The sequence below is a fragment of the Pistacia vera genome, unplaced genomic scaffold, assembly GCF_008641045.1.
Source record: "Pistacia vera cultivar Batoury unplaced genomic scaffold, PisVer_v2 Contig49, whole genome shotgun sequence".
Classification (NCBI taxonomy): domain Eukaryota; kingdom Viridiplantae; phylum Streptophyta; class Magnoliopsida; order Sapindales; family Anacardiaceae; genus Pistacia; species Pistacia vera.
Genome location: NW_022196323.1, coordinates 23,882 through 43,214, shown reverse-complemented (window position 1 = coordinate 43,214; position 19,333 = coordinate 23,882). Strand labels below are relative to the sequence as shown.

The following is a 19,333-nucleotide window of genomic DNA, read 5'->3' as shown; positions in this document are numbered from 1 at the left end:
TTTTAATTAAAAAGTAATAAATTATTATGATACATAGCATAACAAATTTAATAACATAATAAATTGTATAATCAAGTAATATATAATATAGTAAATCCAATAACATAATAGTTTCATATTTTTCCAAATGTAATCAATAATTAAATATTATAAGATAACATTTCAATTAATAAATAATAAATATAGTATAGTAAATTGATGAACATAACATATTGTATAATTAAGCTATATATAGCATAACAAATTTAATAATATAATAGCTTAGTTAAATATAGTATGGTAAATTGATGAACATAATATATTGTATCCCTGAGTGATATATAACATGACAAATTTAATAATATAATAGCTTAATTAAATATAATATGATAAATTTATGAACATAACATATTGTATAATCAAGTGATATATAATATGACAAATTTAATGACATAATAGCTTAATTAAACTTAAATTAATCACATATTTATATTGATTATATATTACAATAAACCCTCATTCCACTATGAATTTATGGGTGTTAATACAAAATATATATGTAAATATTTAAAATATTTATGATAATTTATGTAATGATAATAAATATATAAGTGTTATTTTTTTAAGTATTAGGGGGTTAAATTTAATTTACTATATCCTATATAAATTATCCCAATTCCTAAACCCTATCTTCTTGCTCTAGCGACCAGTCGACACTTTGTTCTTCTTTTTCCTTCTCCATCTCTTTTCTTCATCTTTTTCCTCCTTTCTTCTCCTTCGCTCTTCCATCTCTTTCCTTCTCTCTCTTTTCTTTTCTTTTCTCTCCTCTTCTCTTTTCTTCTCTCTTTCACAACTGGTGGAATTTTTAGTGATATATTTGCAGTTGTTTGGCTTTGGATTTGACAATGGTTGGTGACGATTAGCCTTTTTTTGGGGTTATCTTTAGTGGGTTAGCTTTGGATTGAGGTTGTTTTGAAGGATTGTTGGTGGATTACTTTGGATTGAGGACTCTTAACCGAGTCGTACGCAAGCCGAACTCGAGCTCAAAATGTTTAACGAACTCGAGCTTCAAGCCTAGTTTTCAGAGCTCGTCAAACCCAAGCTCAAGCTTGAGCTTGTCAAATTTTCACGAACCAAGCTTCGAACACTGTAGTGTTCGGCTCAGCTCGGCTCATATGCAGCCCTAACACGAATCGATTGAAACTTTTGCTGCCTTATGTGGTAAAAAATGGTGTCAAAATCTGGTGAAATTAATAAATTCCTATAGGTGGGGATTCGTCGATCCTAATAGAACCAACTGTGCCTTCAACGTGCCACCATTTCCTGACATTGACCACCAATCTCCGGTGGCTAACTTGTTTGACTACTAGTTGACCAAAGTCAACCAATCCAATATTTTGAATCTTGTAAATTATACAGTAGAACCTCTCTATAATCATAACGTTGGGATTAACTAAATTTATTTTTATGAGGAGGTTATAACTTAATAGAGGTGTAGTTACAAGAATTATTGTTTTGATTTAAAAATTATTGTTCTGATTTTTTATTTATAATTCATGTTTTGGTATTATTAGGATTTCAATTCATAATTTTAGTAGCATTAGGATAGTACGGAAATGGATATCAAAGAGTCATTGCAAGATTGAGTGATCAGATTCGACAACTTCACTATACTAATCAAATAGATATTAATGTCTTCCTTAATCATCCAAATGAGCAATAAGTTGTATATGCTTTAACTGAAGAAGAAATTAATCATTACTGTAATTAAACAAGAAGATAAAGGAGATGATCCTGAGGATGATAGTACGGAAATACCAAAAGTTTCGTGCCAAGAAGCTCTAAACACGTTTGAGAGCTAGAAATATTTTGGCTTTAATAAAAGACGTGGTAAAAACTCTAAAACATAAATAATTATCCCAAACAACTTTAGATAAATATTTTATTTCATCTTAAACCTTTAATGTAACATAACATATATTTTTTGTAATATTCATATAATTATTACTATGTAGAAGCAAGTTCCTTAAGACGGGACTTAGAAAAATTATAACTTATTACAATATGAAATTTATTCTTATTTATAACTGACCCAAGTTGGGACCGAAAGTTTTTATGACTACATGGAGGTTATTCCTATATAGAGTATCACTATAAAGAGGTTCTACTGTATTAAATGAGTAATGATTTATTTAATTTAATTTTTTAATAAATATTTATTAAATACTTATCAAAATACCAATTTTGAATATAAAATAAAAGTACTTTAAGAAATAAAATGTCTTTTTTTTTTTTTTTTTTATCATTATACATCTAACAATAATTTCAAAATCTAATTCACCAAACACAATCATAGATTTTAAAAATCACAATAATTATAAAAATAGCAAACACATTGAAAATCATTTTCAAAGTTGGTCAGCATTCCCAAACTGCCCTTATTTTCAAAATTCAAAATCTGGTGTTTAGTTTTCAAAATTCTCTTAAATCTTAAAAATAAATAAATTGCAAATTAGTGAATAACCAAAAAAAGGTGATAGAAGATATATGCACAACTTGAACCGATTCTTCAATTGTCTTCTTTACCCTACAGCTAAGAAGTCTGAAGCCATGACCAAAAACCCATTTTGATTCTCCTTTCTTCTCTTCAAAAATCCTCATAAAAAATGACTTCTCTTCTTCACTTTTCCACTTCCCCAACCAGCCTGAGTTTCCTCCGCAACAAGACTGGCTTTCGCATCCCTTTTCAACATCGCGTCGTGAGTAGCTTTCAATTTCCCTTCCCACTTAATTTCTTATCCTCTTTCTCTACCTTTGATTTTGTTTGTTTACATATCTATTTTTCTCTTGTTAGAGATGTAATGTTGCTGAATCTTTGAAGTTTGAGAATGGAAAGCCATGCACCCCCATGTTCAGTAATAACGATGTTTTGGCTTCAAAATCTCATTTAGACATTTCGTCAAACACCAACGATACTAGGCTTCGTATATTCTCTGGCACCGCTAATCCCGCTCTCTCTCAGGTTTATATTAACTCAAATTGGTTGACAAATTTATTTGTGTTAATTTGGTGATACGTAATGGGTTATTTTGATTTTTGTATTGAATAGGAAATCGCTTGTTACATGGGTCTGGAGCTTGGAAAGATTAAGATAAAACGTTTTGCTGATGGGGAAATTTATGTTCAGTTACAAGAAAGTGTTAGAGGTTGTGATGTGTTTCTTGTACAACCCACTTGTCCTCCCGCTAATGAGAATCTTATGGAGCTTCTTATAATGATAGATGCTTGTCGTAGGGCTTCCGCCAAAAATATTACTGCTGTTATTCCGTATTTTGGGTATGCTCGTGCTGATAGAAAGGTATAAAAGGGTTATATTACATCCACCGAGTGAGTGGCAATTTGCATTATATGATCCATGTTGTGGAAGTCATTTTAGGGAGATTTTATAATCTCAAATTCAATATTTGTTTCATATATTGGTGTGCTACTGTTTTCAGACTCAAGGGCGTGAATCTATAGCCGCCAAACTTGTTGCAAACTTAATAACAGAGGCCGGTGCAAACCGTGTTCTTGCGTGTGATCTTCATTCTGGGCAGTCAATGGGTTACTTTGATATTCCTGTGGATCATGTCTATGGTCAGGTAATAATCAGTTTTCTTGTTTTTCTGTTTGGGTTTTAGTCCTCAGTATTCATAGGGGTTGATGCTAGAAAATGAAGACAATTTCAAAATACTTGGGCATTATCTCAAGTGTTAAATGGTGGGGAGTGTTGAGGACCTAAAAAATATGGTACAGAATTGAATATAGATAAGTTTGCTCCTTCAGAAAAGGCTATAGTATAAATGATATGACTTCTTTCTTATGTATGTCAGTTTATTATAATTGGGTTTATTTAGCTGTTAACTTATTAAGTTGTTACTGCCAAAGCTAAATTTGTTGCTTTCATGGCATAATTTAGTGTGTGAAAATACTTAATGCATTCTCACATGTATGAACAATCAAAATAAATGATACTCTTATGTTTCTTTCATTTCCTCTTGTAATGTTGACAGTGGCTAATGATTGTCCTTCTTTATCTCTTTGTGAACTTTAGCCAGTGATACTTGACTACCTGGCCAGCAAGACTATATGTTCTGATGATTTGGTAGTGGTCTCACCTGATGTTGGGGGTGTTGCGAGAGCACGTGCTTTTGCCAAAAAACTATCTGATGCACCTCTAGCCATTGTTGATAAAAGGCGCCATGGGCATAATGTTGCGGAGGTCAGATTCTCTTCATATGCAGTTTCTTGTGCCTCAAATGGGTTAATACAATATCCTGATTTCCCATGATAAAAAGTAGTGTTTTTAATATTTCTATACCTATATGTGCTGATAGACCACCTATAACCAAGATTTACAAGAAGAAGAAGGAAAGGGACAATAGGGACAAATAAGAGTTAGTTAGGGGAATAGTCCACATGGACCCAAGAAGGGATATTATGTGACTCCACTTGTGTATATAAGGGGGGGAAAACCATGAACAGGGCATGTTATCACTTTTGGGAATGTTGGGGGGAGGCGACTAGCTCCTCGAATTGCTAGTACCTATTTTACTGCTTATTATTGTTCTTTTTGGATATTCTTGCATCTTTGTTTCTCATTTCAGATCAATATATACATATAATTGTTTCTGTTGTTATTTTGGTGTGTTCAGGAATTGTTGGAATTGCTTTGTTGATTGATTTCTATTGAAGTTCCTATCATGTGCTTGATCTTGTTTTGCAGGTGATGAATTTGATTGGTGACGTGCGGGGAAAGGTGGCAGTTATGGTGGATGACATGATTGACACAGCTGGTCAGCTTCGCACAAAATCTAATTGCTTTCCGTTTTCATTAAATAGGAAAAGCATGCAACAGATGATTTATTTTAAATAGTATCTTTCCTTTTATTTTCTAATGTTATCATCCTGATCACTGCTATTTGTTCTTTTTCTAAGTGACTAATTGGTTTTTGGGTTACAGGAACAATTGCCAAAGGTGCAGCTCTGTTACATCAAGAGGGGGCCAGGGAAGTCTATGCTTGCACTACCCATGCTGTTTTCAGGTACCTGGATCCTTAAGTCTAAGATCATCTTTTGTTCCTTTATAGAAGGGGCAAGATAAATAGCCCCTTAGGTTACAGATATTGTTACATCAAATTTAATCTTTTGGATTACAGAATGATCTATGGCTCAGATATAGAAGAAATTTAATGACATCGGAACAGTAAATACGCACAACTACTTATGATTGCATTTAATGTTTTTCTTCTTTTTCTCTGATCTTTCCTTCCTTTTCACTTCTCTCTCCGCTCTCCTTAAACCTCACAACTCTTTCTTAACTAAAACATTTTTTTTTTCCTTTTCATTGATGCTGAATACACTTCATAATTATAAAATACTTTTTTATGATATCAAAATATTTTTAGCCTTCGTTAATACAAATTTGATGCTAGGTTTTTACTGTAAGTCGAACCAAGATAGATAGTGATTATTTGATTATCTTTTTCATCATTATATTATTTTCCTTATCTAAGCTAATAGAGATAAAGTAAAAAAATAAAATAAAATGAATTCCTTGGTCTAGCAATTAAAATAAATAATTTATCATATACCTTACTATTCTTTAAAAGCATATATTTATGAGAATGAATTATTGCAAATAAACACTATAGTAATATTGCTAACTAGTTTAAATATAAAAATGTAAAGAAACAAAAGAAGAATGATTATATTTCTTCAGGTTGATGATAATAGGAAAGGAGAAAATAATGAAAAAAATAAATAGGAGAGAGAATATAGGTGAATTAAATAGGAAAGAGAAGATATATGAAAGAGATATTGAAGAAATAACTAGGATAAGAGAAAAAGAGATAATTATGAGATAATGATAATAAATCTTCACCCTTCATTATTTTTTAATCCAAAGTCTTAATTTTGATGTAAATATATTTGTAAAGTTATGGGGTTGATCTTGTCCCTCATAAAATGCTAAAATTTATAATTTGGATAGACAAAAAGAAATTACTATGACATGATAATAATTCTTCACCCTTCATTTTGTGTTTTACTCCAAAGGTTTAAATTTGATGTAAAATTATGTGTTAAGTTATGGTCCTCATAAAATGCTAAAATTTATATATCTATTTATTGATGCTTCTTTTAGTAATTTTGATGCTCGGTTAGTAAATTAGTCAACCAACTACAGTAGTTTTGAAATTATGCTGTTAGTTAAATTTTTTAATGCATGGGGGGTTAAAGTCGCTTTACCATCTTTTTGGAGTAGGTGAAAACTACAAATTTACTTGGGAGATTAGCTGACTACTAGAATACAACAACGAATTTTTTATTTTATTTAAATGCTTCAAATATGATTTTCATTATATATATATATGAAAACACTGCTAGTTTCCTCTATAAATTTGATTATGATTTTATTGAATGACAAGACTTGGACTTCGCATAATAAAAAAGTCATTGTAATTGTTTGTACCAAAAATTGTATTTATTTATTGCTTATCTACAGTCCTCCTGCAATAGAGAGGTTGTCAAGCGGCCTGTTTCAAGAAGTTATCATCACAAATACCATTCCTGTGTTGGAGCAGAACTATTTTCCTCAGCTGACTATCCTATCAGTTGCGAATCTTCTAGGGGAGACCATATGGCGTGTTCATGATGACTGCTCAGTGAGTAGCATTTTTCAGTAAAATTGGATTAGTACAGAACTTATGAAATTTGTTCATGCCACCAAAATAGAAAATGAAATTAATTCATTCTTTCTCCATTCATGATTTGGTTGATGTGCTCTCAGTTGTTTGCTTTCATTCCATTCTTTAGCGAGGAATACAAGGATTGCCTATATTGATTAGCTGAAATTTCTGAACCCTACATTTGATATAGAAGAGAATAAAAAGTTTGAGCAACAAAATAAAAAAAATTAAAAAATTAAAAAAAAGCCTGGTAAATTTGTAATCCTGCCCAATTTTTGAAGGATTTATTGAATGTGTTAATTGCTCATTGTCTGGCTTGTCCAGTGGTAATCTCAATAATAATGTTACTATATATATTTTAGCTGGAATTTTCTTTAGTTTGAGGAGTTGCGATAATTTGTACATAGATTTATCATTCACTTTGAAGATGGTAGTGCTGGGAGTAGATTCATTTCGGATCTTTTCTGATTGTCAGGGTGGCTATGAACCCTATTCGAGCTTGGGCATTGACTGATCAATTTACATCGGTGGTTTAAAATTCAGCTTCACTATTGCAATTTTGCTATCTCCTTGATAACATAACTGTGAACCTATAGCAAAATCATAATTTTCTCATCAGAGGGGCTGAATCTTTTAGTTGTTTGTGTTCAAAGCTTTATTACTATGTGGTTCAATAGGCAGGTTTTTAGTTACTTCAATTGAATTCTGTACAAATCTTAGAGATTCTTGTTTACGGGAAATGTTAAAAGAGTGAAAGGAAACAGATGTATAATTTCTGTTTTATTTTTGAGTTGAATGTCGAATTTTTTTGTATGATAAATTTTCAATTTTTGGATATCATTAATATTTTGTGAACTTACTGCAATTTGCTTATGCTTATGTAGTATATTAAATGAGCATTTTCTGCATGAATGAAAGTTTTCTAATCTGCTGTATGATTTGATCTTACTCCTAGGCATCCCCAAGACGATTGTGATTGGTACAAGTGTACCAAATTCTCAGTGAAATGTTATCATTTGATTGTGGAGATTTCTACCATATTAGCTCGCTATCGCCCCTTTATTGTGTGTGAAATTGATCCTAACTTGTTTCATTAGAAAGTAAGTGAGTTTTGTTGGATAATTTTATCTTTTTATTTGTTTTTGAAAACCATGAAAGTGGTTGGCCCAGGGATTTTGATTTCCTAGATGTATAACAGGATATCCATGATCAACTGTTTAGAAACGTTACAAAATATGTAACCCTTAAGACTTTGGTTTCGCTCCCAATATCATCAAGTATCATCTTGTGTATTTCTTATATGTTATTTTTAAGTTAAGAATTAAGGTTGCATTATGAGAATTTATACACCAATGAAATTCCATGAGGGCTGAAAAACTACAGTTTGTTCACTACACAAAGATTGGAGTAAGTTAATAGAACTGATTTTTCAGCGTACACAATCACTGAAGCAAATAAAGAACTGAACGGAAGTAAGAAATTATGGTCTTTTATTCAATCTACTTGACAAATCTGCAAAAGTATCAGTCAATTACATGGATCATGACAAGCAGAGGAGCTCTAGAAGAACCCTTACAAAGCCCTTATACACTAGCAAGCTTTAAGTATTACAACATGAAAAGTACTAAAAAGGCTCTTCCTGGCACATGCACATCTCTTTGTACAAAGAGAGAATGACATATAAGAGCTGCCAAAGCCAGTAAGAATACACAAACTGGTCAAAGTTTGAGTGTGAGATCAGGTGCAGAATTATCCAAGTTCACTGCTGGAGCAACTTCCAAAAAATTCATACTTGAACTTCCTGCTGCTGTAAAACTTGGATGAGTATTGCCCGCCTCAGCTACCTGACGGAAACTACCTGGCCATAACAACTCTGCCTCATCATCCTCCACGAATATTGGGAGACCAGGATACCTGTGTTCAAATCTTGCATTGCTCCTAACATCTGGTGATCGCACGGGTGGTGTATAGTGTTGATGCACTGATGAATGAGCTTGGATCCCCAAAGACCTGAAGGAAGAGCCATGAAGAGGCAGAGATGCTAAGCTGGAGTACCTCTCAGAAAATATCCCTATTCGCATAGCTCGTTTTGCAAGTGTTCTTTCTCTCTTATGTGCATTCTGATGGCCACCAAGTGCCTGGGAGCTGAAGAATTTTCGATGACAGTAATTGCAGGAAAACACTCGCGGAATGGCTGCTGCCGTAGTTTGAGTGACAGGTTCATTGCTACTCTCACTTGTGCTCGACAATGAAAGTCCTACAGAATCCCTTGCTCCTGACTCATTGTTATTGAAGCAAAGAGTTAAATCAAGTAAAACTGGATCTGAATTTGATTGAATCTCTAAAGGATTAGTGAGATTGGATGAGTTAGTGAGGCTGTCATTGGAGGGAGTTGCAGAATTTTCTTGGTTTGATAGGTTGGAAGCTACTTGGCTGCTAACATCAGAATCATTTTCAGAGAAAGCTTCCACTTCAAGGTCAATTTCTGGGTTCATGGTTGAATTGAAATTTTGAGGCGAAGAGCTAGATTACATTCTAGATATGCAATGCCAGAATGGTGAAGTCCGAATAATCTTTTGCTGCATTTACATAATGTTCATCTGCATTTTTCAAGATATGATGAATGCTTAGTTCATTGCAATTTAAAATTACTAACATAGAAGGCAACGTCTTGCGAGCAGGACATTACAATTGGAAAATCAACGCTCAATGCAACCTTTGATATAGAAATGAATTGAGTTTTAGAAGGACTTGAAACAAAACCGTTAATGCTTGCAACTGCATGAAAAATAGATAGATGATTATTACATACACTTAAGATACATCAATAAAATGATTTAGGAAGAGAACAACTGCAGAGGAAGACTAGCAATTTTACACTTCATTTTGAATTTTATAATTAAAAAAAGGAAATTAGGCTGTACACAAAAACAACAAAAAAGCATAAAATAAAAAGGAAACCTCAAATAATTTCTATTTGGCGACAATAATGTCTTCACCACATATCATTCTCTAATCGTTAAAGAAGAATTCTAACAGAAAGAAAAATTACTGGTACATATTTTCCAGAGAATAAGTTCATTAAGTAGACAAATTCATATTCAACCACATATATGTAACAGATAATTTTCAGCAGAATTATATATTGTATGTGCAGTGATCAAACAAACTGTGTTCCTGCCTGCTGAAACCAGAATAGAAAAGAACTATATGCCACTCTATTAAATCATTTGAAACCAATGCTCACAAGGGCAAGAGAAAGTGGGGAAAACCATACATATCTTATTGTTACGTTTCTTTTTCTATATTTTCAAAATATTGAAAAGCAAAAGCAGACAGATGCAGTACCAATGAAAGGATTTTTTAACAAGAACTTTTATATTTTATTTAAAATATGATATCCATACATTAAGCAAATGAAAGACCTCAAGGTGTGACACAAGTGCTTTGAGAATTCTCCCTCACTCTGTCCATATGCATCAAACATTTATTCAAAATATTTGAGAGACTGGGAATATTGCAGCAATGCACAGGCATGTTAAGAGTGTTGCTATAACAAGTCTTTAATTGCGTCAAGAGCATCAAGTGCAAAACGGAAGCTTTATGGATATCTAAATTCTAGATGAGTATTCCTGGATCTAGAGAAACTTATAGCAACACAAAACTATCGTAAAGCAAATGCCAACAATTAATTTTTGGTAACTGAGAGATATGGAAATACTTCCCTAATTTCCTTAGTTTTGATCCTATCTGTGTTGTCTAATGGCAGTTGTTAGGACTGGACTTAATCGTCTCAATGATAACAACTTGGTGTCCAGTAATGTAGGCCAAGCTTTTTACGGCATTTGATAGGGCAATACTCGGGCATGTTACCAATAAACAAGAGACATTTAGAATCCCGTGGTTTAGTTAGTTTTGAGATCATCAAGTGTTCCAAAAAACAGTACACTGTAATATACCACAGCATGGTAGAATCCATCATTTAAACAGTGGTAAAATAGAAGGGTGTATTCTACTATTTAGAGGAAACACTCAATTAGTCGGAATATAATAAAGTAGGATGGGTATTGAGATATCTTGAGCTACATAGCGAATGAATGTGAAACTGTTTGATTCATGGTGAGAGCGCTGGAATTTGGGCAGTCATACATCTTATTTGCAAAAAAGAGAAATAGGAATACTTTTGGTAGGGAGAAAGGGGATCCTTCTAGTCTGATATGTGAGAATATTGGGATGCAGGAAAGTTGAAGCTTCATAATACGAGTTCCCAATTATTAGAGGAAATGAACCATCTATCATGAACAAATTTTCAGTGGTTTCTGTTGGTTTGTTAGGACACTGAAATTTCATTCTCTAATATTTTCTCACCCGCTAAAAGCGAAAAAAAATTTGAAGGAAGGAACACAGAACATATTGCACTCAGGATAATATCGCAATAATGAAAGAGAGAAAAAACACACACACACACAAAGTGCTAGTTAGTGGCTTGACATAAAGCAACGACTGAAATTTATAAAGTTGCTTCAATACAATGAACACCACATTTCCCCTTCCTCTAGAAAAATGGCAGGTTGCTAGAAGAACTACAGAAAGTCAATTCCTCTGTTTTGTTTATTAATCAGTAGAAAATAAACTCTAATTTTTAATATTTCCGAATCTCCTAACATACAAGAATTTCAATAACATGGCAAATGAGCAAAAGTATGTAAGAAAAATAGTTAATACCAACAGAATGAGCAGTAGAGGAGGCTCAATGACCAAAACTGCTGATAGTTATTGACTGATAGAGAAATTGGAAGCTACTACTGAGGAATAAACGAGACACAGAGCCTGGAAACTAAGGAACTTCATACTCGCAACAAATAAGGTCACTTGTTCAAAGCTATAACTACTCTACTTTAATCAGCAAACCAAGTATATGAAGCACATAAACTACTTAAAGTGGCATGAAAAAATACTCAAAATTAACAATTTTTTAACCTAAACAAGTCCCAAGTCTGAAAACTTATTGCTTGTGATGGTCTAATCAGAGAAAAATTCCTAAAATACAGGACCAAAGATCCAATCTCATCTGTCATTGATACATAATAGAGTTAGGTAGTTTAAATTATTGATACATGATCATTATGCGTTGCACAATCAAGATGTACATAGGGTTCGGAAAGTTATAATTTGTGTTAAAAGAACAGTAAAAGTGTGGAGGATATTTGATTCTTGAGAATGATGTACAATATGTGACAAAAACTTATGAAATAGCAACAGAAAAGAAAGACTACTCCTCAAAGTTCACAGAAATTAATTTTACAAAAGAAAATGCAGTATAGAATGTACTGCAGCACCAAACAAAAATCAAATTGATGGAGGAGAAAAGCAAGTATCTCACAGATTATCAATCTAAACTTCAATTCCCTAGTTTAAGATTTTAAAGTTAATTTTTCACATAAGTTTAAAAACAAGCAAACATAAATTAGACAGTTAATGAACTTGAATTAAAGGAATCCCAGAGAATAAAGCAAGAAAAACAAAAGTTGCAGCAAAGGTGCTAAATATAATTTTGCTTAGAAGATTTGCAGAGTGAAATTCAACAATAGGCATGAGAGACAGAAAAATGAAAACAACAATCCATCAAGGTAAGAGAATTCAAGAACTCAGCACAAAGTAATACACAAAAACACATCATTTATCTTAGTCCAGCTATATTTACAGAAAATTAAGGTTCCATTATAAGCAACATATGATGTTTAATGAAAATTCAAAAGACATTAGAACAATTTATAGTATAAAGGCAGACATTCCAAAGATATTAAAATTCAGAAAGCATTTGGAGAACATGCATCTACATCATGATAACCCCAGAATCAGAAAATAAAAGAAAGAGAAGGGTGAGTGTTTAAAAAACAAATAAGTAATTAAGAGGTGAGAAAGAAACAGAGGGTCATACCATCAGCATAAGAAGTTGAAGTAGTGGTAATGGAAATGTTGAAATGAAGTTGAGTGGAGTGTTAAGGGTGATCATTAAAAAACAAAGACACCATAAATGGGAAGCGTGTTAGGAAAAGAAAGAGAGAGAGAGAGAGAGAGAGAGAGGAAGGGGAAGAGGAGACAGTGGTGCGACGTCAGAGAAGTCAGAGAAAAAGGAAGAAGTGTTGGTGTTGGGATAAAATTAACAAAGGAAAAGGTTATCTTAAAGTCCAACTAAAAATGTACTGTTCTTTTACTTTAATGGATGATGAATTTCCTGGATATCAAACAAACTGCTCTGCGTGCAACTTGGGGATAAGTACATAGAATAGAAAGAAGGGAGTTGATAGTCACTTAAAAGAATCTTTCTCTATCTCTTTCTCTCTCTTTCCACTTCAAAAGTAGTCTCCATGAATAGAGTAAACCACATGTTCCCACCGAAGGTTCGACGAAATCCTAAGTTGGTACACCAAGTTCCATTTATTCCATATTCCTACCCTTAAAGTAACGGAAAATGGTTAGATATAACGACTCAGGGGTAAATTGGTCATTTCACAGAGGAGGCGCACATTAGCAGATCGCAGCCCCTGATAAAGTTCCGGCACACGTTAGCCAACCTCATCGTCGACGTTTTTCGCCTTTTTCCGGCGATTCTTCCACCCAAAATCACCCTTGTCACCACCATTCGAACCCTCATCCTCCCCTCTACAAAACCGTACCCTTGACAACCCCTTATCACTCGTCGATTGCCAGCCACGACAGCCGCCACATGCGGCTAGTGTTCGTTGATCTCCACCGGGGAATGACCACTAAACGGTTGCTGGGACATAGGGGTTTTGTAGATTAGGAGATGCTGGTTGTAGTGGTGACGTCGAATTAGATTTTCATCGCCAGAATTCGGCGAAGAATGATGAAAACCTAACCCTGACGACGTCGTCGATTGGAGAGGTCAATGAGTCGGGAATCAGAGGGGTTTTGGACGAAAAACGATAGGGAAGCTGATGGAGGTGACCAGGGGTTTTGCCGTCATCGGAAACAGCCTAGATCCAGTGAAAATCGAGACGGTGTGCAGTCACTGAGGGTGTAATTGAAGGAATTTCAAAACGAGATGGTTAATTTTATAATTTTAGTAATTTAGGGGCTAAAATATAATTTATTAATTTAGGGTTAAGGGTTAAGGGAATTATGGTAATTGCATCCTCACTACCCAAAAAAATGTTAACAATGTTATTTTAGAGGTGGGAATATGGAATAAATGGAACTTGGCGTACCAACTTAGGATTTCGTCAAACCTTGGGTGGGAACATGTCGTTTACTCCCATGAATATTAAGATGACTTCACAGTGCATGGGGTCGCCTTTCATTCATCACCCTTCTCTGCACGTCCCTAGCACATCTATAAATATAGCTATTCGCTTTCTTTCTTTCTTTATATATATAACTTGTATTTCAATATAGGATGAATAATACACCGGATTACTTACAAAGTACCCTCAAAGTTTGCCATAAATATAGGTGTGTACCTATCATTATACTATTGAGCATTTAGACATATAACTATTTAAAAATTTTATACTAGGNGTCCGTCCCTTCCTCACCCCTACTGGGGGTGAAACGCAACAGCACTATGTCACATCTTTCTGAGCACTGGAGGATCAAAGGGATGAAGGGATAGACCGCCTGACGCGGGACCTACAAGGGGTCACACATGTGAGGGCAGTTGCAGGGCCACTGCTTGAGAATGTGGTTGACGCCGAGGAGGATGAAGCCGCAATCGGTGAGAGGGAGGAAGAGGTTCGTATGCCTCAGTAAACCGGTACAACAAGTATCGCTTTGCCGAGGCGTCGAGGTCAGGAGAGTGAGGTGGTTGACCTCATAAAGAGTTTGTTTGATAAGATGGAAGAGCAGTTGAAAAGGGTGGAGGAGAAAGTGGATAAGGTGGCAAAGAAAGTTGTTTGGGTGGAGGAGGAAGTTAGTGGAGTATTAAAGGCGGTTAAAGTGCAACTTGGGCTGAAAAGAGAGAGCCAGAAGAGCAGGTTTGTGAAATTGCCTTACACTGTACTAACACGTGGAATTAAGAGGAAAACAAAGAAAAAAATTGAGGAAGAATCCAAAATTGAGGGGGTTAAAGAGGTTTCTGGAGGAAGTGGGGCAGTTATAATGGAGAAGGTTGAGGCGGGAGGCGAAGGAAGCGGGGATGTACAAATGGAGGAAGGGGGAGGAAGCGGGCAAGCAAAAACGGAGTCCACTGTCGATTTGTATAGGCCAATAGAGGAGGAAAAGAAAAAACCCTTCTACGCCTATTACAATGAATCCGGAAGTGATGCCCTTGTGAAGTGTAAGACCGAGGATTATTCTCGGGATTGGTTTGAAAAGATTTTGATGATGGACAGCTGGCTTCACGACTCGATGAGTTATTTTTGCTTATGTTTTCCATGAGGTATTGTATACTTATCATGTTGTTTTTATTTGATGTAGCACATCGATTAGGTATTGGCACTGATGAGGCTGCGACAAACCAGCAATAGTGATCTACTGTATCCCGATTGTGCCATCACCGATGTGGCCTTTGGCCAAACACTAGTATCGACATATCGCAATTTATTGAAAAAGGGCATTGGTACATCTGTAGCAAAAGGAGCCAAGCAAAAACAATCCGGCACAGAAGACTTGGACTGCATCCCTAATGATTTTAAGTTTGATGACAGGATGATGCAGTATGTAATGGGGGACAGGCCCAAATATGGCCATAGTTGGGCAAAGGTTAAAAGTGTCTACTNCCTAGTAATTTCCCAAACCCTCTAGACATAAAATAACGACCTATTATCAGCTAACTCCCCTAAGGTTTGACAAAAACCCAATCTCCCACCGATTGTTATAGAAATCCTCAAACAACTTCTCTAAGGTTTCCTATTTAATCAATTACCTCCCTTGAATCCCTTGAAGGCTAGTGGTGGACCCAGGATTTTTGTTGAGGCGCCCCCTCCGCGACATATGCCATTGTTTGTAAATCAACCAGTAAAAACTTTTAAAAAACCAACAAACCTTGAGAAAAAGGAATATTACAATATCAAGAAGCTGAAAAGAAAGAATGCAATAACACAATACTTTCTTATTTGAATAAATCTATGAGAAGCAAAACCTTGAGTAAATGTATTGAAAATAACATCTAATTCACAAGGAAACACAAGAAAAATTTTACTCCGAAAAACTTCTTCAATGTGAAAAGAGTAAAAAACCACGAGAATCTAACGATCCACTTAAATCCAATATAATTAAATGAGTTTATAGCAACCACAATCCAACAAAAAAATTCCACACAAATTTAGAGCTCAATCACAACTCTAACACAAGTAAAATACATAAAAGTTTACAAAGAGATTGATTAAAATCACCACAGAAGCAGTCAAACTTCAAGCTGTATAACTCCAAATCTAGCCGTTAAAATCAAAACTTAATCGTCTAGATTAAAGATCTGCACATCCTCTACATACTGATTAAAAAATAAAGTTAGAATGGTATACTTGAAGATCTGAATATATGAATATTGATTATTTAAAGATGAAAACAAGTTAGAATGGTATACCTGAAGATCTTCAATTTAACATGATTTTCCGCTTCGATATATTCTGAAAGTGTTCAATGATAACTTCATTATGAATTGTAGCAAAAACTTCATTTTCAATGTAAACCACCAAGCAATTGTTCATCCACTCTCCCATTTGATTACGCAAACTATTCTTCACAAGATTCATTACAATGAACACCCTTTCAACTGTTGTAGTAGCCAGGGGTGGACCTAGGCCTTGTGAGGGTAGGCTTGGAATTAAAAGAAAAAAATTGAAGAAACATTGACCAGGCCTACCCTCAACAACTGAAACCCAAACTACAACAGCTCAAATTCAAACTAGTGAAGCCCATGCCCCCCAAAAGGAATTAAAAAAGAAAGAAGAAAAAGATAAAAGAAGAGAAGAAAATCGGGTGAAGAAAAAAAAAAAAGGTATTCTCCTCTTACCAATTTATTTATTTATGTCTTATGGAAATTTTATTTATTTTTATGTTGAATGTTGTAAGGTATTGCTTTGTTTTTAGTTTTGTGTTGTAAAGTTGTTGGCTTTGGTTGTTTCTTACTAGGTTTCTACGTCTGTTTGTTGAAGAATAGGTGAGGATTTTTTTTTTTGGAAATTATGATTTTGTAGATGAAATTGTTTTGATTAGAAGCTTTAGTGAAGTTGGATGTGTGCTTTTTAAGGGAAGCTGATTGAATGATATGGCCGATTTTAATTGAAGACTTTATTGGGTGTCATTTTTGATTGCCCTTTTGTTTGGTTATAGACAATCAAGGATTACAAACTTTGATCTCAATATTAATCTTTTTGGTTATGTTATAATTTTCTTTTTATCATTAGGAGAAAAAAGTTTAACTACTTTCTGATCAGATTGTTAGAGGATTGAATGGTTTTATCCCTATTTTTTTACCAACATATACATTGTGTTTTTGGATTTTGATGTGAATTTATAGTGTAGGTGTTAGAGATTGCGCCTAGATCCAATCAATTATTGAATATTGACTCTTGTAAATCATGTTATTTATCAATAAAAAGAAATTTTTTTTCTACATCATGTAATTCATAATTATATGTATTTATATATTTCCTTAAGATGGTAGAACTATGATGAGAGTATCAAGTGTTCAACTCGATAGTGAGAACCCTAGGATCACATATGGTAGTCATTCTAGAAATATCATAGCCCAGTATTGTTCGAACTAAGGGCACAGGTAATACAGTAGTATCATAGTGTTGACGAGCTTGTCGAAAGTTAGTGACTGATCTCACTTGTCAATGTTGTTTTAGTGACAACCTGGTACAACACATGGGTGCTTTGTTATAGGCCAGTTCACCGGACTGACCCACTAGAGGAATTCCACATAGAATGGTAACCTCAGTGGTCTGTGAAATAAATCTTCTACATGGCTGTGTGCATGTTTCCTTAAACTTGAGATCACTGGAGCACCTTATACCCATCGTGTAGTTGTAACACTAGCCCAATGTAAAACCTATTCAAGGCTATTAGAACGGTATGATTGTTACATCGGAAGTGTATTGAGACGAATATTTACTGACACGGCCATCCCAAGGTTTCGCGTTAAGAAAATGGCCTTGAAACTGTTTTCATTTTTTTTTTTATTTAGAGAAGCTGACGTGGCACAGTTAGATCCATTAAACATGTAAAATGGTGTTAAAATGAAAAGATTAAACATATAAGACAAATAATTAATGAACGTTTTTTAAAATTTTGAAATTTGAAAAGAGCCCCACCCATTCAAATCGCTAATCGAAACCAATTAAGGCAAAAATGCGATATCTTCATCCCTAAACGCATTCTGTGCAATTTCCCGCGATAACATCCACATTCCGGCAAATTTTCACACCCAATTCAATCCTAAAAGTTTCTTCTTCTTAAAACCATGGCTGACATCACATTGAGGAGAAACCTAACTGCCTCTCGAATCATAAGTCCGGCCGCCCAAGCAGTTCATGTGCTGTCTCCAGTGTATCCTCCGATCAGTGAAGGTGTTCCAACAGCGGAGACAACGACGGCACAACAAGACAAGAACAGGCGCAACATTTCTGAAAGGAAGAGGACCGGCAGAATTCAGCGAGAAGAGGATCCGTCGAGAGTTCAGACGAGCGAGGAGGAGGAGTAGGCCGTCCAATAGAGGAGGCTGCTGAAGAAAAGGTATTATACTTGCTGAACCTAAGATCGCTTAAGCGATCGTTTGTATCGCTTAAGCCGATTTGATGCTTTTACTGTTTGGCTTAAGCTGTTTAGTATTGCTTGAGTAAAAGCGATGAATGCTTACGCGATATAACGTTGCTTAGCGATCTTAGATGTGCAGATGTTGATTCTGCCTCGTACAAGATCTCTAAGCGATCCTGTAATCTCTAAGCGACCAAGAGTAAAAGTGATGAACGTTTTAACTCTTAGTCGCATTAAGCGCTGCTCGTTAGAGGCAAACCAAATCTGCCCAGATCTATAATCGCGTAAGCGATTTCAATCGCTTAGAGTAAAGTGTCGAATCGCTTAAGCATATAGAAAATCGCTTTAAGCGATCTTTAGAATCTGGGCATGTTGATCTGCCCTTGGAAGAGATCGTTGAAGCGATCTTAAACCCTTAAGCCCCGACCAAGGTAAAACGACAACGCTTAGCGATCTTCTATATCGCTTAAGAGATCTTGTATAGGCAGAATCATCTGCCATCGCTTAAGCATTCTTCTGGAGCGTATTTTGTTTATATTTGATTGTTTAATTTTTTTGCTGATATTTTGTTATACGATGTGCAGATTTTCCGGAGCGTAAACTATAGAGAGTAGGATTGGAGGTTGTAAAGCGATACGTACCGTACTTCCCTGTAAGGTGACAGTGAGGTCAAGTTGGATGTTTTACGAGAATAACAGGATTTTAGGGACAGCGAGGAATGTGTGAAAGAGATTCAAAAGACTTGTTTCTCATTGTTTGATATGGACACAAATGGAAAAAGACATTCTGGGGGTCCGGATGCATTATTGTGCTGCACTCAATAAAAGCAACAAAAAGCACGAAATGTGGTTCATGGTGATGAAAGCCCTACGTTTCGGGATGATGAATATGCGTTGGTGACT

The 19,333-nt window shown here is 34.8% G+C and overlaps 2 protein-coding genes across 5 annotated transcripts; one reads left to right on the top strand and one right to left on the bottom strand.

Annotated features, from left to right (window-relative positions):
* The first annotated feature begins 2,601 nt into the window (after positions 1-2,601).
* LOC116104970 (ribose-phosphate pyrophosphokinase 1) lies at positions 2,602-7,468 on the top strand. 2 transcript variants are annotated; one of them, XM_031391395.1, is made up of 9 exons: positions 2,602-2,738; positions 2,834-3,001; positions 3,089-3,337; positions 3,477-3,620; positions 4,073-4,240; positions 4,745-4,814; positions 4,982-5,063; positions 6,524-6,683; positions 7,183-7,468. In XM_031391395.1, exons 1-9 carry the CDS (start codon positions 2,646-2,648, stop codon positions 7,219-7,221), a joined length of 1,173 nt encoding a protein of 390 aa, XP_031247255.1. In that variant the 5' UTR covers positions 2,602-2,645; the 3' UTR covers positions 7,222-7,468. The 2 variants fall into 2 exon arrangements, with proteins under 2 accessions (XP_031247255.1, XP_031247256.1); XM_031391396.1 differs by lacking the exons at positions 6,524-6,683; positions 7,183-7,468 and adding an exon at positions 5,178-5,323.
* A 712-nt stretch (positions 7,469-8,180) lies between these two features.
* LOC116104974 (zinc finger protein 4-like) lies at positions 8,181-12,946 on the bottom strand. Of its 3 annotated transcripts, none has more exons than XM_031391401.1 (3): positions 12,649-12,946; positions 9,397-9,485; positions 8,181-9,307 (listed from the first exon to the last, which is right to left on the bottom strand). In XM_031391401.1, exon 3 carries the CDS (start codon positions 9,200-9,202, stop codon positions 8,426-8,428), a length of 777 nt encoding a protein of 258 aa, XP_031247261.1. In that variant the 5' UTR covers positions 9,203-9,307; positions 9,397-9,485; positions 12,649-12,946; the 3' UTR covers positions 8,181-8,425. The 3 variants fall into 3 exon arrangements, with proteins under 3 accessions (XP_031247261.1, XP_031247262.1, XP_031247260.1); XM_031391402.1 differs by having other exon boundaries at positions 9,424-9,485; XM_031391400.1 differs by lacking the exon at positions 9,397-9,485.
* Between the last annotated feature and the right edge of the window lie 6,387 nt (positions 12,947-19,333).

Coding starts and splice junctions, on each gene's coding strand:
- LOC116104970 (XM_031391395.1), top strand. CDS start 2,646: ATGACTTCTCTTCTTCACTTTTCCACTTCCCCAACCAGCCTGAGTTTC. Junction 2,739..2,833: donor TCCCTTTTCAACATCGCGTC/GTGAGTAGCTTT, acceptor TTCTCTTGTTAG/AGATGTAATGTTGCTGAATC. Junction 3,621..4,072: donor TGGATCATGTCTATGGTCAG/GTAATAATCAGT, acceptor TGTGAACTTTAG/CCAGTGATACTTGACTACCT.
- LOC116104974 (XM_031391401.1), bottom strand. CDS start 9,202: ATGAACCCAGAAATTGACCTTGAAGTGGAAGCTTTCTCTGAAAATGAT.